At 39.9% G+C, this 26092-nt stretch overlaps 1 protein-coding gene across 4 annotated transcripts in view; it reads right to left on the bottom strand.

Annotated features, from left to right (window-relative positions):
* The window catches only part of cep162 (centrosomal protein 162), a 92205-nt gene that overhangs the window by 18074 nt on the left and 48039 nt on the right, over positions 1–26092 (bottom strand). For 3 of the 4 annotated variants that reach the window (XM_061914957.1, XM_061914956.1, XM_061914958.1), the window contains exons 3-21: positions 24211–24346; positions 20037–20090; positions 19040–19168; positions 18459–18615; positions 16966–17027; positions 16837–16886; positions 16486–16516; positions 15692–15772; positions 14664–14858; positions 14236–14281; positions 13224–13479; positions 12357–12570; positions 12045–12178; positions 7529–7657; positions 5339–5470; positions 5066–5178; positions 3577–3652; positions 3377–3503; positions 3144–3289 (exon numbers count right to left, since the gene is read on the bottom strand). In XM_061914957.1, coding sequence (XP_061770941.1) covers positions 3144–3289; positions 3377–3503; positions 3577–3652; positions 5066–5178; positions 5339–5470; positions 7529–7657; positions 12045–12178; positions 12357–12570; positions 13224–13479; positions 14236–14281; positions 14664–14858; positions 15692–15772; positions 16486–16516; positions 16837–16886; positions 16966–17027; positions 18459–18615; positions 19040–19168; positions 20037–20090; positions 24211–24346 — 2268 coding nt within the window. The remainder of the gene's footprint in view (positions 1–3143; positions 3290–3376; positions 3504–3576; positions 3653–5065; positions 5179–5338; positions 5471–7528; positions 7658–12044; positions 12179–12356; positions 12571–13223; positions 13480–14235; positions 14282–14663; positions 14859–15691; positions 15773–16485; positions 16517–16836; positions 16887–16965; positions 17028–18458; positions 18616–19039; positions 19169–20036; positions 20091–24210; positions 24347–26092) is intronic. The other variant, XM_061914959.1, reaches the window with a different exon arrangement.

Below are 26092 nucleotides of genomic sequence, written 5' to 3'. Positions count from 1 at the left end.
GGCCTTCTTCTTGGATCTTCACTGAGTTCTTTGGACTTTCCCATGTATTGGTCCATCCAATGACTGTTGTCACAAAATGTTTTTACACTGGAAAAAAGAGAAACTGCAACCTACTGTCTATCATTCGACTTATCAAAAAGTGTAGGTGTATGGATATCAGTGTTGCCAACTCTTAAAAGTAGGTATTGGCTGTCCTAAAACATGCTAAAAGTGGCTACATGAAGTCATTGCCTCATTTGCATAATTGATTGCAATGGACGTTTAAGAAGAGAGAAATAATTCCGTAGGAGACATAAGTTGAGAATTAAAAAGCTAAGGATGATTACCACTGCAAATCAATTGTTGACTCTTAGTTTGTTTTCTTTAAATATTATCAATTGTGTTTTGCATTTTTAAATTTTCCATCCATTATCAATCAATCAATCAATCAATCAATGTTTACTTATATAGCCCTAAATCACTAGTGTCTCAAAGGGCTGCACAAACCACTACGACATCCTCGGTAGGCCCACATAAGGGCAAGGAAAACTCACACCCAGTGGGACGTCGGTGACAATGATGACTATGAGAACCTTGGAGAGGAGGAAAGCAATGGATGTCGAGCGTGTCTAACATGATACTGTGAAAGTTCAATCCATAATGGATCCAACACAGTCGCGAGAGTCCAGTCCAAAGCGGATCCAACACAGCAGCGAGAGTCCCGTTCACAGCGGAGCCAGCAGGAAACCATCCCAAGCGGAGGCGGATCAGCAGCGCAGAGATGTCCCCAGCCGATACACAGGCAAGCAGTACATGGCCACCGGATCGGACCGGACCCCCTCCACAAGGGAGAGTGGGACATAGGAGAAAAAGAAAAGAAACGGCAGATCAACTGGTCTAAAAAGGGAGTCTATTTAAAGGCTAGAATATACAAATGAGTTTATGTACTGCTTATCCCTTTCGGGGGTTGCTGGAGCCTATCTCAGCCGCATTCGGGCGGTAGGCGGGGTACACCCTGGACAAATCACCAACTCATCGCAGGGCCAACACACATAGACAACATTCACACTCACATTCACACACTAGGGACCATTTAGTGTTGCCAATCAGCCTATGACTGGGTGCATGTCTTTTAAAATGTTACATTCGATCAATAGACTGGAGGGTTGTGACATTAACAACAAACCAAATCTTTTGACTGGCTCATTAACATGAACGATGGGATTGGGATGTTGCAGTGAATTATTTTCAGCATGTCAGGAAAGAAACATTTACATCTTGCTTTGTACAACCAAGGCAGAAAGAGTGGCAGCTTACCACAGGCACATTTTTATGGCTGCAGCTGGGACTGCTGCATGAGGCTACTCAGAACCTGACGGCGTTGGTGGAGGGCACCTCCTGCTTGTTGAGGACATTCACTGCTGAGTGATACATGTATGTCCCCAAAACCTCTAAACATGTTGGTAAGATGAGTTGGAAAGTTGCCAGTTTTAGGTAAAAGTCAGCAATACACAAGTTGGAGATACATTTTTGAGCCTGAATGTACGTAGTCGTCCCTCGCCATATCCCGCTTCAAATATTACAGCTTCACAAGATAGCAATTTTTTTTCTGTTTTTCAAAGCATATTCTATAAAAAATGTTCCCCAAAAGTAAGCACTTTTAAAAATAAAATGACTAAATTAGCTATAAATAAAAATACTACCGCTGATGAGACCAAATCAATCAGATCACGCTGCTCAGTAATGTGGCCACTGTTTGGCTCAGCCTCATATTGCAGGGGTAGGGAACCTATGGCTCGCGAGCCAGATGTGGCTCTTTTGATGACTACATCTGGCTCTCGGATAAATCTGAGCTGACATTGCTTAACATGATAAGTAATGAATGATTCCACTTGTAATCACAGTGTTAAAAATAACGTTCAAAATATAAAACATTCTCATCCATTTTTATTCCATCTATCCGTTTTCCACCGCATCTGTTCAAGAAGTTGCGTAATGGTAAGAAGTTATTTATTTATTATTGGTTAGTGTGGGGCTCATCCGTCTGGGGGTTCTTTAGACCAGTGGTCCCCAACCACCGGGCTGGCCCGATTGGTACCGGGCCGCAGAATAATTTTTAATTAATTTTTATTTAAAAAATAAATATATATATATATATATATATATATATATTTTTTTTTTAATGAAATCAACATAAAAAACAATATACACTTAAAAACTTAAAATTAGTGCACCAACCACAAAAACCTCCCTTTTTCATGACAAAAACGTCCCTTTTTCATGACAAAGAAAAAAAAAAAAATTTGTCCCAGGCCGCGGGACTAATTATTAAGCGTTGACCGGTCCGCGGATACAAAAAGGTTGGGGACCACTGCTTTAGACCACCAAGCACCGAAATGAGAGCCTGTTTCAGGGTTACAATATTGTTTTATTTTTCAATAAGTCTCTCAGTTGTATTTTTCTCTTTCGTTCTCGCTCGCGCTCTGGCTCCAGCCCCAACGCTGTCTCCCCTCCTGGCTGCTGCTTATAACAGAGCGACAGGTAATTAGATTATCAAAGCCCAGGTGGACTATCTACGCACCTGTCGCTGATTTCGAGGCCTGTCCTGGCACACCCCAGTTCGCTACAGGCCAGCAGGCCACGCCCCCTCCGCAGTTAGCTTCAGAATAACAATGTTATCACAAAGAATAATAGACCTCTTATTCCCTAGAAATGTTGGTCTTACTTAAAAATGCACGCGTTTAGTTGTTTTCAGTGTTAAAAAACAATATTATATGGCTCTTACGGAAATACATTTTGAAATATTTGGCTTTTTGGCTCACTCAGCCAAAAAGGTTCCCGACACCTGTTATATTGGATTAAAATCAAGTTGACTAAAGGGTGTTTTTTCATGACCAGTTGGCTCTCATTACATATACAACAAATAATTTAGGAGGTATTAAATGTTTAATGCTCTATGAACATATTTAATTTACAATGAATAATTCCTACTTTGTGGAAATCTATTTATCGTGGTCATGTCCGTTGAACAGAGTTCAAACGTGTGCAAACAATTCCTGTTTATACTGGAAATATAAGGTTTGTTTTATCATTCCAAATTCTAAAAAGAATGGTTCAAATCAATGAACATGACATTTATGCACATGCTTGCAACAGCACTTGACCTGCTCTTTGAGAAGATGGATCTCAGCTGTAGCAGCTTCCAATCGCTCTTCATTTCTGGAGTGCACTTCCTGGTTTTCAACAAACCACTGGAGCTTCTTCTTTAGTGCTGCCACTTCATCTCTGTGCTTATCTTCTGGAAAACCACCTGGCATGTTCAAAACGCAGTCCAACTCATGATTATGCATGTTATGCATTTCAACTTGTACTTTAACCTAATTGTTAATTACAGTACCAGTGTTTGAGCTGCTTTGCATTTTAGCCATATCTCTCTCTTTCCTGAGTAACTCCATGTCGACTAGCAGTGCCTGGTTCTCCTGCTTCAGTCTGTGAATGTCTTCAGAAAGTTTGGTCTCCTTCATCTAGTCAGATTAAAACTAAGTAAACTCCAATGAAACTGAGGTCAAAGATAATCTCAGCGATAGTGGTACTTGCCTGAGATGTATTAATGTGGGCTATTAGATCTTTAATACGTTGATCCAATGAGAATGATGATTTATTGAGCTGCTCCCTGAATCGGGTGAAAAAACTTGTTAATTGATATAATTTGGATTTATCAGTTAGAAACAATAAAACAGTGTGGTGCACACATAAGCAGCTCTACCAATAGGCTAGACCTGAGCAAATTAAGGCCCAGGGGCCCGTTAAGATTTTCAATCTGGCCCTCTGGACATTCCCAAATAATTTTTTTTAGATCTTTAAGTTTAAAAATGTGGCTGCCATTATGATGTGCAATGATGTTTTCAAATTACCTTAAGTCTTGAACTACACAAAGTATGTCAATGGTTGGAATCAAGGCTTTTGCATGATATACTATGTTAATCTGAGTCACAGCAGCTCAGACGAGGCACCAAGCAGTGTGGGTGGGGAGCGTTTCCACAGCGGCCAGCCTGAAATGTGACTATACGACGCGGAAGGAGATTTTTACCACCAAGTTCTAAAGCTTAGTGATATATCAGATCATAGCTGGGTTTTTTTACCGTTTGCGTTCGTTCATCCATCCATCCATCCATCATCTTCCGCTTATCCGAGGTCGGGTCGCGGGGGCAACAGCCTAAGCAGGGAAACCCAGACTTCCCTCTCCCCTGCCACTTCGTCTAGCTCTTCCCGGGGGATCCCGAGGCGTTCCCAGGCCAGCCGGGAGACATAGTCTTCCCAACGTGTCCTGGGTCTTCCCCGTGGCCTCCTACCGGTTGGACGTGCCCTAAACACCTCCCTAGGGAGGCGTTCGGGTGGCATCCTGACCAGATGCCCAAACCACCTCATCTGGCTCCTCTCGATGTGAAGGAGCAGCGGCTTTACTTTGAGTTCCTCCCGGATGGCAGAGCTTCTCACCCTATCGTTTGCGTTCATATTTTGCTGTTTGTTGCGTTTCGCTTGACTGTAAAATATGTCGATCGAGAGGGTGTGTGACATTCATGTTGTCAATATTCAGTATTTTATCGTTCAACGTTAATATTCTTTATATTCATGTACATTCTGGGTGTCTCTTTCAGTAAAAAAATTAAAATTCCATTCCATTTTTTAAGGCGGTCTGTCATTATTGTTTTCAGCATTCAATCACACATTATAGTGAGGTTTTGTATTAGTGTTCCTAAAAATCAGATATACCCGCCTCCAAACACATTTTTTTCTCTAAATTTTTGGAGTGCAAGGTCCAAATATTACTAAAAAAATAACAAAAGCTAAACAGTCCTTCTCAGACCCTTTCTTCTTCTAAATACATACATTTGATTTGATTGAATGACATTTTTAAGGTAATTTAATTTCTGAATTCCTTGGATTCACATGCAGCGCAGATGTAAGAGGTGCATAAAATCTAAGGAGGCGCACGTATCGCCAGATAACACATACAGTATAAAGCACCCTGTTTTTTATATGCTTACAAATGACCATTGCTATGAAACGATTGTACTTAACCCACCTCGCAAAAACAACCTCACTCTGTAGTCGTTGGTTTTCATTGAACATGGCCTGTTCATTGGCTTTACTCTTGGCCTGCTGAGCCTTCATCTGCAAGCACAGCTTCTCATTTTCCTGAAAAATCACCATATAATTCTCATGCACATGGGCCACTGCTCACTCCCCCTCCCCTGTGAAGAGGGGTTGACAAAATCCCCCCCTCCTATACAGTAAATAACACAGATGGAAAAGATTATGGATGACATTGAAGAAAGCTATTTTCAAGAATGCTTACCTGCTGGAACCCTTTAATGATTGTCTCCTGCTCTGTTATTTCTTTATGAATGTCTTTAAAAGTTTTTTCAGTTGTAGGATCTCTAGTATCTGTCAGTCTTAACTTTTTACTGGCTTCTTCGGCAATCTGCAACTAAGAAGTGGACAAATATCAATAAAACCCTTTGTATTCACTTGCATGACAAATTCCAGCTGTTTCTGCATTTTATCATATAAAAAGTTACCTTGAATACGCAAACATTTTTTAATTGTCAACAATAAGTTGTATCTGGGTTTGGCTTGAGAGAGACACACACGGGACTAATGCACATTACATGTTGGGGAAAAAGTAGGGTCCATGCAGCGAGTTTTCCAAAAGAATGATGAGTAAAATGAAACACATGAAGCTGGATGGCTTGATAATGGCCTCTATCAGGGTTGCGCTATTCTTGGAAATAATGACATAATACTGACAAGGTTGATTTGTTTTTTTTCCTCTTACTTTTGGCCTGTCTTGTTAAAAAAGAAAATAGTCCTTGCAATGTGTCTCCCACCCGGAGGGTTCTTGGTCTGAGTCTTGGCACAAAACTCCCTATGTTGGTGTTTGCAGGTTTTATCCCTAGCATGCTCCTTTTTTTTTCGGCGACTCCGGGTTTGTCTGCATTGTTTATATGAGCTCTGAGATTGACTGGTCTGAGTGGGTAACCGCCTCTCACCCAAAGTCAGTGAGAGGCTTTGAGCTTATCGTATTATTTTCGGGTCTCCCCATGTCTAGCATTAAAAGATTACAGTTAGTACAAAATGCGGCTGCTAGACTTTTGACAAGAACAAGAAAGTTTGATCACATTACACCTGTACTGGCTCACCTGCACTGGCTTCCTGTGCACTTAAGATGTGACTTTAAGGTTTTACTACTTACGTATAAAATACTACACGGTCTAGCTCCATCCTATCTTGCCGATTGTATTGTACCATATGTCCCGGCAAGAAATCTGCGTTCAAAGGACTCCGGCTTGTTAGTGATTCCCAAAGCCCAAAAAAAGTCTGCGGGCTATAGAGCGTTTTCCGTTCGGGCTCCAGTACTCTGGAATGCCCTCCCGGTAACAGTTCGAGATGCCACCTCAGTAGAAGCATTTAAGTCTCACCTTAAAACTCATTTGTATACTGTAGCCCTTAAATAGACTCCCTTTTTAGACCAGTTGATCTGCTGTTTCTTTTCTTTTTCTTCTATGTCCCACTCTCCCCTGTGGAGGGGGTCCGGTCCGATCCGGTGGCCATGTACTGCTTGCCTGTGTATCGGCTGGGGACATCTCTGCGGGAGAACATGCAAACTCCACACAGAAAGATCCCGAGCCCGGAGTTGAACCCAGGACTACTCGGGACCTTCGTATTGTGAGGCAGACGCACTAACCCCTCTCCCACCGTGAAGCCCTAACTGAAATATTCCAAATCAAAATTACGCTTGCTGTGTGGAATATGTCAGGTAATTTTTATATTCTGCTATGCCTACCAGCTAAGATTTCACCAAAAAAACTTTTAAAGATATTTTTTAGATATGTGTGGAGTAAGTACTGTGCCACACACCGAGGGGAGCGAAAGTACACCGATTGCTTTCCCAACATATTTTCTTGTACAGAAATCCTTAAGCCCTGTTAGAATAACAGATTTTACTGGTGCCAATAAAATTGTTTTAATAAACGCCATTTCAGCTTTCTATTTCGATCATTAGTGGCACGTTTGTATGCTAACAACCTGCTCTCTCTCGCTTGAGGTCAGAATGTGCACTGACAATAGGACTTATTTGCCAGTCGTGATATCTAGCATAGTATATTAGACAAATAGGTACAGTAGATAAACACACTGGTCACCAGTCAATCACAGGGAATATATTAACAGACAGACATTCATAGTCCCATTCCCACTATCTTTGATTGGGAACTGAACCTATGCTGCATAGAAGCCAGGTGAGTGAACCCCTAAATTACCAGAGACTGTCACAAACATGTAGGGTTAGTTTTTCACACGCGTTTGTATTGATTGATTGATTGATTGATACTCTTATTAGTAGATTGCACAGTTCAGTACATATTCCGTACAATTGACCACTAAATGGTAACACCCCAATAAGTTTTTCAACCTGTTTAAGTCGGGATCCACGTTAATCAATTCATGGTAAATGAATGTAATAAACATGTACATGTTTATTACTCACCTTAGACTGTAGAAGATAGTTTTGCTGTTGGACAGATTTAAGCTCCTCTGCTTCTTTCTTCATTATTTGCAGTTCCTGGTCTCTTTGGGCCAGTTGGAGTCTCAGCTCCTCCTCCGCAGAAATGTCCTTCTAAGCAGCAAACATAACTTGCTCAGAAATGGTAGAATGGCAATGCAGAAACTCACTTATTTGAACACTTCAATCAATCAATCAATGTTTATTTATATAGCCCCAAATCACAAATGTCTCAAAGGACTGCACAAATCATTACGACTACAACATCTTCGGAAGAACCCACAAACCCACACTTAGTGCCTAACTCTTTACCCACCTCTATACATATTTAGATGTTTTGATATATTGTGTCGCCTCGCAACTTAGAGGTACACTTAAATATTATCTCAGAGTATCGCAGATTTTAAAGTACCATTGATAAAATTGAGATTTAAGTCTCAAGGTAAAATGTGGCAGGTTTTAGTGTATTAAGTGCTTTAGGATCATATGAAGTGTTCATAAGTGTGTGTAAAAGATGTGTAGTGTTTTTAATACTTTAAATCCATATATTATTCATATAAATACAAAAATAAATAGCGTTCCTTAGAGATGAGAATTACGGCTATTTGAAAAACACCAGATCCTGAAGAGCTGTTCCTGACAAAGAACACTTTAAATGACTTTGGCATTATATATTTTTTTCTTACTGCTTTTTTTTCATTATCAAGGAAACAATCACGGGCAGCAGTTGTAAGATAAATGTGGATCAGAATAATTTAAATTTGCACCAATATTACTTTATTGGTGGAAATTGTTCTGAAAAATTTAACTAAACTTTTTTGGTTTTTGTTTTAATTGTAAACATTCCATAGGGTGGTGCTATATCTCAGTCACTATTTAGATATTTCCCTCAACTAGAAATCTTTGTAACAGAAGAGCATTTTAACAATACAGCGATAAATACACAAATAATAAGCAAGAATAAAATGTGTGTAAGTATATAAAAAGTGTAGATAAAATTAGAACAAAGATTGGAATATAATAAAAATATGACTACAAAAGTGTATTACACTATCTCGTTTGTGTAAGCTTAAAGTAATTTACATACTCTCATCGGAACAATGAACGAGAAAAGTGAAAAATACAGTGGACCCAGAAAGTATTCACAGCGCTTCACTTTTTCCACAGTGTTGTGTTACAGCCTTATTTCAAAATGGAATACATTGATTTTTGTCCTCACAATTCTACACACAATATCCCATTATGTCAATGTGATTTTTTATTTTTTTTGCAAATGTGTTAAAAATAAAAAACTAAGAAATCTCATGTATATAAGGATTCACAGCCTTTGCCACATAAGTGCATCCTGTTTCAAGTGCTCATCTTTATTTTTAAGATGTTCCTCAAGCTTAATTGGAGTCCATCTGTGGTAAATTTAGTTGGTTGAACAGGATTTGGAAAGGTGCACCCACACCCACACGGTCTTTATTTAATGTCCCACACGGGACGGTTAGTGCATGGCACAGCACAAAACAAGAATGAAGTCGAAGAAATTGTCTGTAAGCCTCAGAGACAGGATTGTCTAAAGGCACAAATCTCGGAAAGAGTCCTAAAAAATATCTGCTGTCTCGAAGGTCCCAATGAGCACAGTGGCCTCTATCAGCTACTGTATTATGTGAATCGAAGAACTTCGGAACCACCAGGACTCTTCCTAGAGCTGGTCAGCTGTCTAAACTGAGCGATCAGGGGAAAGGGGCCTTAGTCAAGGAGGTGACCAAGAACCCCAAGGTATCTCTGTCAGAGCTCCAACATTCCTTTAGTGGACAGAGGAGAAACCTATAGAAGGACTACCATCTCTGCAGCAATCCACCCATCAGGCCTGTATTGTAGAGTGGCCAGACGGAAATGATTTCTTCGTAAAAAGTTTTCCAACATGCAACTACTAGAAACAAAACTCTCTGGTGGGTTGAGACAAAGATGGAACTCCTTGACGTGAATGACAGGTGTCATGTTCGGAAGACGCCAGGCACCGCTCATAGTCAATAGCATCCCTACAATGAAGCATGGTGGTGGCTTCATAATGCATTGAGGATGTTTTTAAGCGGCAGGTGGTAGACCCGTCAGGATAGAGGGAAAGCTGAATGCAGCAATGTACAGAGACATCCTGGATGAAAACCTGTTCCAGGGTACTCTTGAAGTAAGACTGAGTCAACGGTTCTTCTTTCAGCAGGACAATGACCACAAACACAGAGCCAAATAGCAAAGGAATGGCTTCAGGACAACTTTGTAAATGTCGTTGAGTGGCTCTGCCAGAGCTCAGACTTGTATCCCATTGAACATCTCTGTCAAGATCTGATGCTTCCCATCCAACCAAATAGAGCTTGAGAGGTGCTACAAAGAGAATGAACGAAACTGCCCTTTAAAAAGTTTTCCAACATGCAACTACTAGAAAAAAAACTCTCTGGAGGATTGAGACAAAGATGGAACTCCTTGACGTGAATGACAGGTGTCATGTTCGGAAGACGCCAGGCACCGCTCATAGTCAATAGCATCCCTACAATGAAGCATGGTGGTGGCTTCATAATGCATTGAGGATGTTTTTAAGCGGCAGGGATGGTAGACCCGTCAGGATAGAGGGAAAGATGAATGCAGCAATGTACAGAGACATCCTGGATGAAAACCTGATCCAGGGTACTCTTGAAGTAAGACTGAGTCAACGGTTCTTCTTTCAGCAGGACAATGACCACAAACACAGAGCCAAATAGCAAAGGAATGGCTTCAGGACAACTTTGTAAATGTCAGTGAGTGGCCCTGCCAGAGCCCAGACTTGAATCCCATTGAACATCTCGGTCAAGATCTGATGCTTCCCATCCAACCAAATAGAGCTTGAGAGCTGCTACAAAGAGGAATGAACGAAACTGCCCTTTAAAAAGTATTCCAACATGCAACTACTAGAAACAAAACTCTCTGGTGGGTTGAGACAAAGATGGAACTCCTTGACGTGAATGACAGGCGTCATGTTCGGAAAACGCCAGGCACCGCTCATAATCAATAGCATCCCTACAATGAAGCATGGTGGTGGCTTCATAATGCATTGAGGATGTTTTTAAGTGGCAGGGATGGTAGACCCGTCAGGATAGAGGGGGAAAGCTGAATGCAGCAATGTACAGAGACATCCTGGATGAAAACCTGTTCCAGGGTACTCTTGAAGTAAGACTGAGTCAACGGTTCTTCTTTCAGCAGGACAATGACCACAAACACAGAGCCAAATATCAAAGGAATGGCTTCAGGACAACTTTGTAAATGTCATTGAGTGGCCCTGCCAAAGCTCAGACTTGAATCCCATTGAAGATCTCTGTCAAGATCTGATGCTTCCCATCCAACCTAATAGAGTTTGAGAGGTGCTACAAAGAGGAATGAACGAAACTGCCCTTTAAAAAGTTTTCCAACATGCAACTACTAGAAACAAAACTCTCTGGTGGGTTGAGACAAAGATGTAACTCCTTGACGTGAATGACAGGCGTCATGTTCGGAAAACGCCAGGCACCGCTCATAGTCAATAGCATCCCTACAATGAAGCATGGTGGTGGCTTCATAATGCATTGAGGATGTTTTTAAGCGGCAGGGATGGGAGACCCGTCAGGATAGAGGGAAAGATGAATGCAGGAATGTACAGAGACATCCTGGATGAAAACCTGTTCCAGGGTACTCTTGAAGTAAGACTGAGTCAACGGTTCTTCTTTCAGCAGGACAATGACCACAAACACAGAGCCAAATAGCAAAGGAATGGCTTCAGGACAACTTTGTAAATGTCATTGAACTTGAATCCCATTGAACATCTTTGTCAAGATCTGATGCTTTCCCATCCAACTTAATAGAGCTTGAGAGGTGCTACAAAGAGGAATGAACGAAACTGCCCTAGGATATATGTGCCGAGCTTGTGGCAAGACTTGAGGCTGCAATTGCTGCGAAAAGTGTATCAACAAAGTATTTAGCAAAAGCTGTGAATACTTATGCATATGTGATTCCTTTTTTCTTTTTTTAATTAATTACTACAAAGATCTAAAAAAAGTGTTTTACATTGTCTTTATGTTATATAGGGGATAAGGCTGTAATGGGGCACATACAGTTGATAGGACAGTTGCAATGGCAAATCAGATCATGGGTTGACAGTAGGTTTTCTCTAGGTGCCACACGAACTATCGAACGTGAGACAAAAGTGAATATTTTCTGGATGCAATGTAAACGTTGCTTTGTTTCCTCCGATACATTTTCATGCACCGTGGCCAATAGCAGACGCTGCATCAGCTTGAAAAACAGCTCCAAAATTTGAATCTGTTCTCAATGTTCACTTAAAAGGACCATTCAAAAGCTTTGATTCGTTCGCGAAGTTAAATCTTTAGCGTACATACTTTGCAGAAATTCACCATTGTAACCCACGCGCTATTCAAGGGAACATAGTATATTAGTCATACAGTATGTCATGTTGAGACACAAAGTAAAATGAACAGGATTTTCTTACACTTGTAGTAGGCATTTTGCAGTCCTGTCCATCAGTCACATCCTGTCGACTACTTGCATTAATCTGCTGTTTGAGGACAGTCACTAATGACTGGACAGACACCACAAGCTCATTGCTAACATTCACATCTGTGTCTATAAAACAAGACAAAACATGTTGATATTACAATACCAGTGACTTTCATTAATAAGTACGATAGATGTGGAAAACATCACCAAACATTATCTACAGTAGTATTGCATTTATATGAACAGCACTAGTACACATAGGTAAATGATCCAAATGTTTGATGACATAAGCATCAGTACTAACCTACGGGGTTGGCATTTTCTTTTTCTTTGTTCTTTGCGGTTTTGAGGCAAGGCCTCATGGTTCGAGAAACCGAAGATTGTGATTTGGGGCCAGCCGTGGTTTTATTCACTCCTTTCAGTCTTCTACTGTCGTCCTTCTGGACTTTTGGAGTCGCCACAATGAGCTTTCTTACGGACGGTGTTAGGGTTGATTTACTGGGAGAGCCACGGTGGTTCTATGAGAAAATGTTACAGTTACCTAAAATATTGACCAAAAAAAGTGACCAAACATAGTTTGTATTATAATGTATGTAGATGCTGGTTTGATTTTTGCAAAAAAGATTAGAAAATGTAACTAGCATTCCTAGTGATTTTATGGACAATATTTCCATACAAATGGCTGCTTTTACATTAGCGATACAGGTACATTTCATAGAAGACACTTCTGCTTAAATGACACACCACTTGCAGTTGAACCTCCACCATGCAGGTTTGTATGTACAAACCATGTTACCATATGAACTGGGAAATTGTGTTAGATGTAAATATAAATGGAATACAATGATTTGCAAATAATTTTCAACCCATATTCAGTTGAATATGCTACAAATAATCATTAACTTTAGAATTTGATGCCAGCAACATGTGACAAAGAAGTTCGGAAAGGCGGCAATAAATACTGATAAAATTAAATTGATAAAATTAGCCGTGCAACCTTTGATTTTTCAGAGTGTGTTTCCCTCAGTGGACAAATTTGAACACCCCCAAACTGACAATAAGTACAACCAAATGCAGGTCGACCAGCATCTCGGAACAGATAGTGATCGATTACTGTACATCAACCATAACACACAGTTCCAGAAATTATCAAGCAATACATTTAGCTCACAGGTTCTTTCTTTGCTTTGTCCGTCTGTGCGACTGTGGTCTGTTCCTCCATCAGTCTTTCCACTTCTTCTCTGACGTTGAATGTGACACCAAGGTTAGGACGTTTTGCGTGGCTGGATTGATGGGTTTTCAAAGTCTTGGCTCCTTTAAACTTCCCAATTTCTGCCTTTTCTGATGTTTCCTTCTGTTTCGTATTTTTGGTAGCAATAAATGTTCTGTCTAATGGATTACAAATCTTCTCATCAGGTTCCACAGCACTGTAGTCAAAGAAATGTGACAAAACATATATATATATATATTAGGCAATCATCAGCTATTGTATATACATACATACAAATACTGCAGATCCACACTAGTAACAGTAAAACGTGGAATTCATCACTTTTATCATTTGTCGGCGTGCATGCTTTATTGGCAAACCAAAAATGCCGAAAGAAAAATGTTTGAGTGAGTAATGGTTTGTTTGCAAAGACATTGTAAATTATTAGAAACATCAACCACACAATTCAATTAATCCATCCATCCATCCATCCATCCATTTTCTACCGCTTATTCCCTTTTGGGGTTACGGGGGGCGCTGGCGCCTATCTCAGCTACAATCAGGCAGAAGGCGGGGTACACCCTGGACAAGTCGCCACCTCATCGCAGGGCCAACACAGATAGACAGACAACATTCACACTCACATTCACACACTAGGGCCAATTTTTTAGTGTTGCCAATCAACCTATCCCCAGGTGCATGTCTTTGGAAGTGGGAGGAAGCCGGAGTACCCGGAGGGAACCCACGCATTCACGGGGAGAACATGCAAACTCCACACAGAAAGATCCCGAGCCTGGATTTGAACCCAGGACTGCAGGACCTTCGTATTGTGAGGCAGACACACTAACCCCTCTGCCACCATCAATCAAACTTAATTTATACAGCCCTTAATCACTGCACAAGCCACAACGACATCCTCGGCTCGGATCCCACATTATTAAGTGATTTTCTCATAACATATTGTATTACTAACCTGACTGGTCGAATGGGTCTCATCAGTTCTTCTGCTGTGGGTAACTCTAAGTACAGACATACAGACATTATTTAGTCATGTGTGTACAATTTTAACAACCGGAAAATCATTCATAAGAACAAAACTGAACAATTATGTTAATGATTTTGAGCTACTGTGTAAACCTGCATCAAACCTTTAGCAATAGCAAATAAATCTTGAACCAGATTTGTACTGCTCATATACCTACACAGCTTCATTAGTAACTACAATGTTAGCTGAACTTTAAGCTTATATCAGTTCCAGCTGAACTTAAGACACAAGCTTTACTGTGCATAATTGTTCTAAATCGGGGCTTCCAATCCCAGGATAAGGTATTATTGTAGGGATTGTGAAAATTACCTGACTACAACATACATATCTGCTTAATATACATCACAATAAGTTACCAGACTCGTTGGTAGAAGCAGGACCAGGAGACTCTATTGGCTGTTGGGAAGACAGACTGAGTCTGCTCTCATTTCTGTCCGGTGGTGGGTGATGGTGTTTAGGATCATCTGAATCCTCTCCAGTATGAATCTGTCTGTAGGCATTGTGAAGAGCTTCCATATCTGAGCCTGCACTTTGTGCATTCGACAGGCCACCTAAAAAAAGATATAAGCTCTTATCAAACAATATTTCTGTCATTATATCCTATGTATACATTTTGGGTATGTCATTTGATTGTTATAAAGCCACAGGATTAAGATTTTGCCAATTTACAATATCAATGTAATAATTAGGTCACAAAATAGGGTTTAAACATTCTTATGTATCTGTAAATCAGGAGCCTAAAGAAAGTCACATTTAGAAAAGGGACAAAGGCTACAATAGGGAATACAATAGTACCTCAATTTACAAGCTTAATTGTGAGGAGCATTTATCTTTGAGAGTAGACTTCTACGGTACCTCCTTCTAGCTGCTTCTCTGTCAAACACACCATCAGCAGCTTTTCTATATTTGTATGGACAATGTTCACCGTTGAGATATTTTCACATTCAGTCATTCTGCTTCAGCATGGCGCAGTCTAGCACGCTTTGAATGCTTTGCAAAGTTAGCCACACGCACGGTTATGTGGTCAATCACTTTTTTTTTTTTAATTCAATGAATATCATTTGCTTCTTTTTCTCAGCAGTTCCTCACACACTTTCTTTCTTCCCAGGGTTGAAACACAAAGTTATGTTGATGTCTAGCTATTAGCTCATGCTAGCAAGTGAGATCAAATGTTTACAAGCTTCACTGTGACATTTGCTATGCCAACTCATGAACATTAATGTTTGCTACCAACTTAAAAGATAACATTTAGTGAGAGACAGCTTATATCTAAAAACACTCTCAAATTGAGGTACCACTGTATTAAAGTTTGACCCTTGTGTTTGCTTTGCAGTGAAATAATGCACACACACACATACACACCGTTAGTATATACAATTGTTACCTTTGTCCAGAAATTCTGGAACTTCTTTCCCTCTGTCTGCTGTCTGTCCTATGAAGTCATTGTGCGGATCGTCTAAAGAAACTGAAACCAAATATCAATTGTTTAAAATGTTGATTAAAATAATTTACCATAACATACCATATATTTAAAACTTACACACCCATGTTGTTTTTTAGAGGTGGGAAAAATTATTGATTTTTAGATGCATTGCAGTTCGGACAGGGACGATTAAAATAAATAGTAAATGTCAATACTCGATTTCCTTATTGTAAATAAAGTAATTCAGACAGTTCTAAAATTTTGCTAACTGCAGCGAGCCACCTTATCAAGATATCCGACCAGCTCCTTTATTGTGGGGCACTTACCTTTACTGTAAGGCACTTGTTTTGTACATATTTCCATTAATTTCTTATTACAAAAGCACTGTTTTTTAAAGTTGCAAGTGATAAGCGCTAACTAAGGACAACATTTGTATAGTCATTATTTGTAAAACCAACGTGTACCAAGTTCCCACACAAGGCGAGGGACAGGAGTCACGTCTCTGCTTTATATTCAAATACAGTGAATATACAGCAGGAGTCAAGGCTAGCGAATAAATGCTGACATGAAATCATCACATATGGCACCTTTAAACTGAGACAGGATTACACAGTGGGAGAACTGTCACCCTGTCTACGTCCTCAGTGTACATAAGTATTAAAAAACTGAAGACTTATAAATACAAATATTTGTATTTAATGTTGTTTTCCTCTCAGGCTGAATCCACTGTCTATCGCGGTGGTCTTTTTTCTTACCTTTTGTAAATATTGGAGATATTCTTAACTTCTGAAAAACAAACAAAAACACACAATTTTAGAATTCCTTTTACCACGTGTGTGAATGTGAAGAGTGAAAGTATGTTTTGGTGGATACTTTTGAGACTCTCTGTTTACAGTATGTACTGTCAAGTACACACAATTGTACTTCTTATTCACCCACTCAGAAAAAAACAGGTTGTTAAAGAAAGTCAATCATCTAGAACTAGTTTTTGTTTATCAAAAATACCTAAATTGAAACAAGCGTCAAACAATCTTAGACTGCCACTTGATCATATGAGCCATGCTGAACACAGGTCACATAACCTCAGACATTAGATTCCCACAAACCTTTATTTCCACGTCGTCGTCTTCAAAATCTTCACTGTAGTGTTGCAAACCTATGAATGCGGAGAGAAGAAAAAGGCCAATAAAGCACAATAGCAAAGTTATGAAGCAAAGTAACTTCATCACACTTACATGGAGAGCTTTCCCTCTTCTTTTGATCATCGTCACTAGGATAAACAGACTCTTCTGCAACCCTGCAACAAGGATACCTGTTTAAATCAACCATAGTGTAGTATGTGCAAATGTAGTGAATTATCCATCCATCCATCATCTTCCGCTTATCCGAGGTCGGGTCGCGGGGGCAACAGCCTAAGCAGGGAAACCCAGACTTCCCTCTCCCCAGCCACTTCGTCTAGCTCTTCCCGGGGGATCCCGAGGCGTTCCCAGGCCAGCCGGGAGACATAGTCTTCCCAACGTGTCCTTGGTCTTCCCCGTGGCCTCCTACCGGTTGGACGTGCCCTAAACACCTCCCTAGGGAGGCGTTCGGGTGGCATCCTGACCAGATGCCCGAACTACCTCATCTGGCTCCTCTCCATGTGAAGGAGCAGCGGCTTTACTTTGAGTTCCTCCCGGATGGCAGAGCTTCTCACCCTATCTCTAAGGGAGAGCCCCGCCACACGGCGGAGGAAACTCATTTCGGCCGCTTGTACCCGTGATCTTATCCTTTCGGTCATGACCCAAAGCTCATGACCATAGGTGAGGATGGGAACGTAGATCGACCGGTAAATTGAGAGCTTTGCCTTCCGGCTCAGCTCCTTCTTCACCACAACGGATCGGTACAACGTCCGCATTACTGAAGACGCCGCACCGATCCGCCTGTCGATCTCACGATCCACTCTTCCCTCACTCGTGAACAAGACTCCTAGGTACTTGAACTCCTCCACTTGGGGCAGGGTCTCCTCCCCAACCCGAAGATGGCATTCCACCCTTTTCCGGGCGAGAACCGTGAATTAGTGAAGTGAATTATATTTATAGAGCGCTTTGCTCTAGTGACTCAACACGTTTTACATAGTGAAACCCATTATCTACATCCTTAAACTACATTTAAACCAATGTGGTTGGCACTAGGAGCAGGTGGGTGAAATGTCTTGCCCAAGGACAAAACGGCAGTGACTTTGAGGGCGGAAGCGTGGATCGAACGGGGAAACCTGAAGTTGCTGACATAGCCGCTCGACCACGCCACCACATATCTTGGCAAAATTTGGAGTAATTTTTTATTAATAGTGAATGAGTAACTTCCAAAGACATGCACCTGGGGATAGGTTGATTGGCAACACTAAATTGGCCCTAGTGTGTGAATGTGAGTGTGAATGTTGTCTGTCTATCTGTGTTAGCCCTGCGATGAGGTGGCGACTTGTCCAGGGTGTACCCTGCCTTCCGCCCGATTGTAGCTGAGATAGGCGCCAGCGCCCCCCGTGACCCCAAAAGGGAATAAGCGGTAGAAAATGGAGGGATGGAGTAACTTTTGATAGGACGTGAATATGTTATAATGATAGAGATTCTGTCTCAGAGAGCAAATAGGTAAAACATGAAATGTATTTTACAGTACTTTGTTTGAAATGTTCAGATATCCACAGTAGAAAGACAAAAAGACTGATATACAGCAATAAGATCACTTCACTTACCTAAAGAAACTACCAGTAGTAGAACTTGTAATGTCCATCTCTTTGTTCAGCTGCCTGTAATCTATATTTGACAAAGCACTTGCTTCGAATTGACCAAAAAATTGAACTTTTTCCTCTTCTTCCACCAAAGTGTCCAGTCCTATGCTCAAGTTCAAAGCTGGAATAAGGATAAGCAGAAAATACATACAGTGTGTTTATAAAAACTAAAAGCCTGAATCCCAAGTGCATACTTTGATGCTTTTTGTTTTAACAATCTTCATTTCATATCAGGAATCATGTGAAAACAGGACACCATCATCACCATATTGACCTTTTTTTATATTAATAACCAAATACAATTGCTGCTGATTTGATTAATATTTCAAGATTAAAGTTATATAAGTAAAATATTAATGTATAAAGTAGCAACTTAGAATGTAAAAAAGTTTAGTCAGGTGCATATACATAATTAGACATTGGTAGCATTTAAATAAGTGACATTGCCATCGCTTTACCTATATTGCCAATTAAGCCTTTATTACAAATGATGCAGCATTTAAATACCTTTCAAACACAATACACTTACATTTTACTAAACCTACCTTCTGCATGTGAACTCTCTCTCGTCAGATCCTTCAAACCAGTGTTTCTTGTAATATAGTCATCCTCTTCTTCAACTGCCCGAGATTTCCTCAAAGACTTTGTTGCAGTTGCCAGCGATCCAAACAGTTCTGTGTAACAAACAGTATATGAAAACATTCATGCAATGTCATTTACCTTAGTTAATAGAAGCTGGCCTTTTATGGCTCTAATTTTACAATTACAAACTCTAGACTCCAGATAATAAATTTACTTTTGCAGGGAGTCAATTGTGAGGAGGCTGTGTGTAACAGATGCCAGCTCGTGTGTAAACCTCACTCTCTGATTCCTTCAAGGATCCATAGTGTACAGATAACATTTCCATAACTACTTATCTTTATGTATTTTTTGTTTAGAAAAATTATTCTGGCAGTCATTTCTCATTTTTTAAGTAACTGGTAGGTAACTAATTATATTTGGAACATTGCCCCATTTCCATCGCCTCTTGGTGTGACGTCACCTACAGCAGTGGTCCCCAACCACCGGGCCGTGGCCCGATTGGTACCGGGCCGCAGAAGAATTTTTTATAAAAAAACAAACAAAAAAAACAAAAACATTTTTTATTAAATCAACATAAAAAACACAATATACACTTACAATTAGTGCACCAATCACAAAAACCTCCCTTTTTCATGACAAAGAAGAAAAAAAAAAAAAAAAAGTACTATTTTAAATGCACTATTCTCTCAATGTAAAGTAAATAAGGAAACTGTTTATTAATTGGTAAGTAGCTAAGACCAAAGGCATTATTTACGATTGTGTACTCTATCTGTAATACATTAGTTGATTTTTACCATTAGAGTGCTTAGATGACATCTAATTTATGAGAGCTATGTCATTTATAATCTAAAGATTGATTTTACACCAACTAAAAACAAAGCACCTAGCTAAAACAACCGGATCATTTTTGCCTATTATACTTCATACTCAAGACCCTAAAGAGGCACAAACTGGAATTACCTTCATCTTCCATTTGGGGCTTTTTGGTTTTAAGGAATCGGCTTTTGGTCACCACTGCAAAAGATGCAAATAAAACAGAAAAAAAATTAACAATATCCTAATAAACATTTCAATGTCTATCTTTTCATAAGTTGCAATTGATCTTGTATAGTAAGTACATTTTGCTACCCTATGGCCATCACATCGTGTAACATAGAAATCAACAGGGACTGGATATTAACATTGCTTTAAACACATGTGCATGACAGACTTCAGCAAAATTACAAAATGAATTGAGAATGTATCCTGAATTCCAGTTGATTTGCATGAATTTGGATTGAATTTGAATCGAAATTGCAAACAGGAAGCATATTTGCAATTTACATGTGGATTAAAGAATGGTTGAAGACAAATCAACATTTTAGCATGTGTATTTATATATATGCGAGCTGTATAATGGATGTCATTAGATAATTATTAGTAATCAAAGATGACCACAACAATCCTTGTACCGGTAGTTGATAAGAGAGCACTATAAAAGCACTAAACGAACTTAGAAATGTCTGGAGGGATAAACCTAACCTTATGGAACACATGTTTATTAGGGGCGTAACGATTTGTTTTAACAACGAGTAGATTTTTGTGGTTGCGGATACGATTCAGGGACGATATTACCTGTATTTTTTTCCAAACGATACAATACTAAACAATACAGTGATTTGAAAAATAAATAAATCAAACAGTGTGCCTGAAGAAAAAATTGTGGATACTGGGACAATGCAGGTGAAGTTTCCTATATTCCTGTTATTTCTTGTAAAGGTTTATATCCATAAATTAATTATGGATATAAACAAGCAAGTAAGCAACAATTAATGGTCAATTCATATTACATCTCTTTGAATAAAGTCAACACTTAAAAGTTGAATTACCATAAAGAAACATTTTCTGCTCACATTTTAAACCAGGGGTCGGGAACCTTTTTGGCTGAGAATCAAAAAGCAAAAAAAATTTGAAATATATTTCCGTAAGAGCCATATAATATTTTTTTAACACTGAACAAAACTAAACGTGTGCATTTTTAAGTAAAACCAACATTTCTAGAGTATAATAAGTCTCTTATTCTTTGTAATAACATTGTTATTCTGAAGTTAACTGTGGAGGGGGCGTGGCCTGCGGGCCTGCAGCGACAGGTGCGTAGAAGGCCCACCTGGGCCTTGTTATCTAATCACCTGTCGCTCTGTTATAAGCAGCAGCCAGGAGGAGAGATGGGATTGGGGCTGGAAATACAATTGCTGGAAAACAACAGATATTTATTGAAAAATAAAACAATATTGTAACCCTGAAACAGGCTCTCATGTCGGTGCTTGGGGGTCTGAAGAACCCCCAGGAGGGCAAGTCCCACATTAACCAATAATAAATAAACAACTTCTTACCATTGACGCAACTTCCTGAACAGGTGCGGAAGAAAACAGATGGACGGATTAAAAATGCATGAGAATAATTTATATTTTGAACATTATTTTTAACACTGTGATTACAAGTGGAATTATTCATTACTTATCGTGTTAAGCAACGTCAGCTCAGATTTATCAGAGAGCCAGATGCAGTCATCAAAAGAGCCACATCTGGCTCTAGAGCCATAGGTTCCCAACCCCTGTTTTAAACCTTAAAGCAATTTTTAATAAAGGTACAGTACAGTTGTGTTGCGGCGTTTGTATTTGTTGTGGTTTTTGAAATTATGCTGTCGATGAAAGTTATGATATTTACATACCTGGCAGTGGAGAAGGATAAACATTCGAAGATACATTCTTGGAAGCTTTTTTTAACAAGCGGTAGGTAACAAAGTCAGAGAGACAAAACAGATATACAAGAGTTGCTATTCGCCACAACTCACGTTTAGACATTCAGTCAGCACACACACACCCCTGAACTCTCATGGGACTTCGCAATCACACGTTACAACAGCACCACTTCTTAAAGGCACACAGACACACTTGTCACAGATATTACACTATTGTCTTGTGGCGTTTGAGTTTGTTAAGACCTTTCTCAACCATTGTAGATATACATTTTTGGTTTGATGACGCCATTTACAAGAAAATAGACTTAACGTTCAAAATCTATTCATTAAAACTGTTAAACTTTGTATATATAATGCCGTTCTTAAAGCCAATGTTTTGCTTTTGCGAGTATCAATAAAATTGTTCAATCCTCTTTTAAACAGTCTCGGATTGATACCCATCTCTTGGAAGGCAAACTTGCTGAGCACAGATGGATATACCGGTACTTGTAATTTAGGAATATAAATCGATATATCGATGCATCAATCAATCGTCACACCCCTAATGTTTATGGTAATTCTTTTTTGAAACCTTACTGTGAGCTACAAAAAGCAGAATAAAATCAAAAAGAGGACTTATGATGAGTTTCCTCTTTTCCGACTAAATGTTGTTACAATGTTGAATAACCTTGTTAAACAATGCGTAAGCGTCAAATCATCAGGTTCAGTTTTGGATGCCTCTAGAACAGGGGCGCTCACACTTTTTCTGCAGGCGAGCTACTTTTCAATTGACCAAGTCGAGGAGATCTACCTCATTCCTATTTATAATTTATATTTATTTATTTATGAAAGAGACATTTTTGTTAACAAGTTAATGGTGTTTAATGATAATACAAGCATGTTTAACAAACATAGATTCCTTTCTTTCACGAAGACAAGAATATATGTTGGTGTATTACCTGATTCTGATGACTTGCATTGATTGGAATTAGACAGTGGTGCTGATAACGGCCACATTTTCAATTGGAGGGAAAAAAAAGTCCTCCTTTCTGTCCAATACCACATGAAAGTGGTTGGATTTGGCATCTCATTTGTCCAACTTGCATACTCCTTTTTAAACACTTTGTTATGAGAGTAGCATATGTGTGTGGCCCTTTAATGTCTGGCAGCAGGTGAGTGACGTCAGTGACTGTGCGGGTGGGCAAGCAAGTGAGAAAGCGGTCGCTGAGGGCGGGGGAGAAATACATTGGCATCAAACTCCGTAGCTTGCTAGCTTGTGCACGCTAGCTTTCTGAGACTCTTATTTTGTTAGCACAGGCAGGATGAAACAGGTCTTTTATGGTGAAGACAGGAACTGTGCAGTCGGTCTTTAGAGTTTTGACAGTAGGTACGGAGTCTCTAGAAATAAAATGTGTTTCTCTGCGTCCGCCCTGTTTGTGATTTTTTTCTTAAATATGAGCTCGCAGCAGCCAGCGTCATCTCACAAGATCCTCGGGTGCCGAGAATGTCAAACAACTGACGAAAGTGAAGTCTTGGTATGATTGATGATTGCTCATTTTTATGTATATTTTTTAATGCCTGGCTTGAGATCGACTGACACCCTCCGAGATCGACCAGTCGATCGCGATCGACATAATGGGCACCCCTGCTCTAGAACACTGTGTTTTGCAGTATTGTTTTAACAGTTGGCACAGTGTGACTTCACAGTGTGGTGTACGTACTTATGTGGGCATTCCTAATGCATGCTGTCGGCTAGCCTCCTCCCACTCAAAATTGTTTCCCTGCTCTGATGTCTATGAAATGATTTTTGAGTATTCAATATATGTTTTGGAAGTTAACTAGAAAACCCAGTGAAAACCCATATCAGCACAGGATAATATGCAAATTCCACACAGAAATTTCAGAGCCGATATGTGATCCCAGAACGACCCCTGGCTATGAGGCAGATATAATACTCAGTGGCCAAGTGGTTAGAGTGCAACTCATTGTCTTGTAATTAATGTACATCAGAGCTATTCAAATTTTTGTATTTAGTGTATTAGATTCTGTAACTAGTGTTTGGATCCCACTACCTCACTGCTTGACACTCAGCATCAAGGGTTGGAATTAGGAGTTAAATCACCAAAAATGATTCCCGGGCGCGGCCACTGCTGCTGCCCACTGCTCCCCTCACCCCAGGGAGTGAAAAGGGGGATGGAACAAATAAAGAGGACACGTTTCACCACACCTAATCTTTGGTACTTTAACTAAACACTTGTTGTGCTGCCAGAATAGTATCTAATCTGTAGAGAAATGGCACTGCAGGAGCAACTCACCCAATGACAAGAAATACGAATAGCAAATTAGGAAAACATTTTGTTTTCCAAATGCATATACTATAGTATTGTCAATTAGTTTCCTTATATGATGCCTTACCTGTTTCTACTCCACTGCTGAGTTTGTGTTCATGTTCGTCACTTTGCCACGGTGGTACTGTTGCTTTCTGTAATTGGTCACTGCCAGGAGAATCTGGCTGCTTGTCACAAAAATCCCCAGAGTCATCTGAGAGAGACTGAAAAATATTCATTCCTGTCAGATAGTAATGTACAAAAATGCCTTTGTATCAAATTACATTTTGTTATGAATGTCAAATGCAAAATCTCAGTGATGTTTTTTTTCCCAGTTGTTTCATAGCTCTCTGTAAGGCGTAACACATTGTACAGACAGGCAATGCAATTATATATAACGTCTATTCCAATCAACATTCATAGAAGTAAACCCCATAAAAACTTTACTACAGCTCTGCGAATGGCCAATAAATTAAACAATTTATTATTTCAGAGTGGAATGCTGGATTATGAAATATTTTATAATTTCCCCTAGCATCTATGGAATAATTGTACATACTCACGTCTCAGTAAAAAAAAAAAAAAAAATAGTCTAACCACATCCCTTTCAAATTTGGCAAAGTTTATCTTCAAACACAGATGCCTCTCTATTCTTCTTTGTGGCAATCTTGCAGGATCACTGGTCAGTCTTCTAATTAGTCAACTACTGTTCTCATGTGCTACAATCGGGCGGAAGGCAGGGTACACCCGGGACAAGTCGCCACCTCATCGCAGGGCCAACACAGATAGACAGACAACATTCACACTCACATTCACACACTAGGGCCAATTTAGTGTTGCCAATCAACCTATCCCCAGGTGCATGTCTTTGGAAGTGGGAGGAAGCCGGAGTACCCGGAGGGAACCCACGCATTCACGGGGAGAACATGCAAACTCCACACAGAAAGATCCCGAGCCTGGATTTGAACCCAGGACTGCAGGACCTTCGTATTGTGAGGCAGACGCACTAACCCCTCTATCACCGTGACTTGTCCAGGGTGTTCCCCGCCTTCCGCCCGATTGTAGCTGAGATAGGCGCCAGCGCCCCCCGAGACCCCAAAAGGGAATAAGCGGTAGGAAATGGATGGATGGATGGATGTTCTCATGTGGATTATACATTTAATGCATGCATCTGATCTGATACGTCAGGCTTTTTAGGAAATAACTAATTACACTGATTGTGTAGGGGGCTCAAAAACTCATTTATCACTTATGATACATTTGGCGTTTCACCAGTAAGGATCCCCATAAGTCCCAAAAAGTTGAACTCAAACTATGGAGCGATGGGGGAGATATTAAAAAAAAATAATAAGAAAAATAATTGCCTTGCGTTCATACTTCCTCCAAATGAGCTGTTTGGACTTTGAGTAGCTAGTGATGATTTTGTCGCTAGTTACATCAGCAGATATCTCCATGTATGGTCAAGTTTTACCCAAAGAGCTTTGTGCAAGTCCAACTTTAAGTTTTTTTTCCCCTCTATCCCCTTGTTGTGGGGCAGACTGGGTCATACATGCACATGCATCCTCCGTTGTTGCCATTTCTAACACACAGCAGCGTGTAGTTTTAACTTATATCAGTCAGGAACTCGTTTTATATTTATTCATCCATCCATTTTTTACAACTTATTCCCTTTGGGGTCGTGGGGGGCGCTGGTGCCTATCTCAGCTACAATCTATTCATTTAGTTTTTATTCAGTCATTGGTGGAGCTATGGGATAGTATTTGAATCTTGTTTTTAATATTTTTGTGCAGCACTTTGGAAACATTTTTTGTTGTTTAAATGTGCTATATAAATAAAGTGGATTGGATGGCTGCGGTATTGGTGACCCCAAGATGCAGGAACCAGGAGGACAACGAATAGGTAACATGATTTTAATTCAATAAAACAGAGGAGAAAGCAGTCTTACATCCAACAGTTGCCAAACAATAAGT

This window comes from Nerophis ophidion, linkage group LG11 (assembly GCF_033978795.1).
Source record: "Nerophis ophidion isolate RoL-2023_Sa linkage group LG11, RoL_Noph_v1.0, whole genome shotgun sequence".
Taxonomy (NCBI): domain Eukaryota; kingdom Metazoa; phylum Chordata; class Actinopteri; order Syngnathiformes; family Syngnathidae; genus Nerophis; species Nerophis ophidion.
Note: the sequence above shows the minus strand (reverse complement) of the source record. Positions and strands in the feature narration are given on the sequence as shown.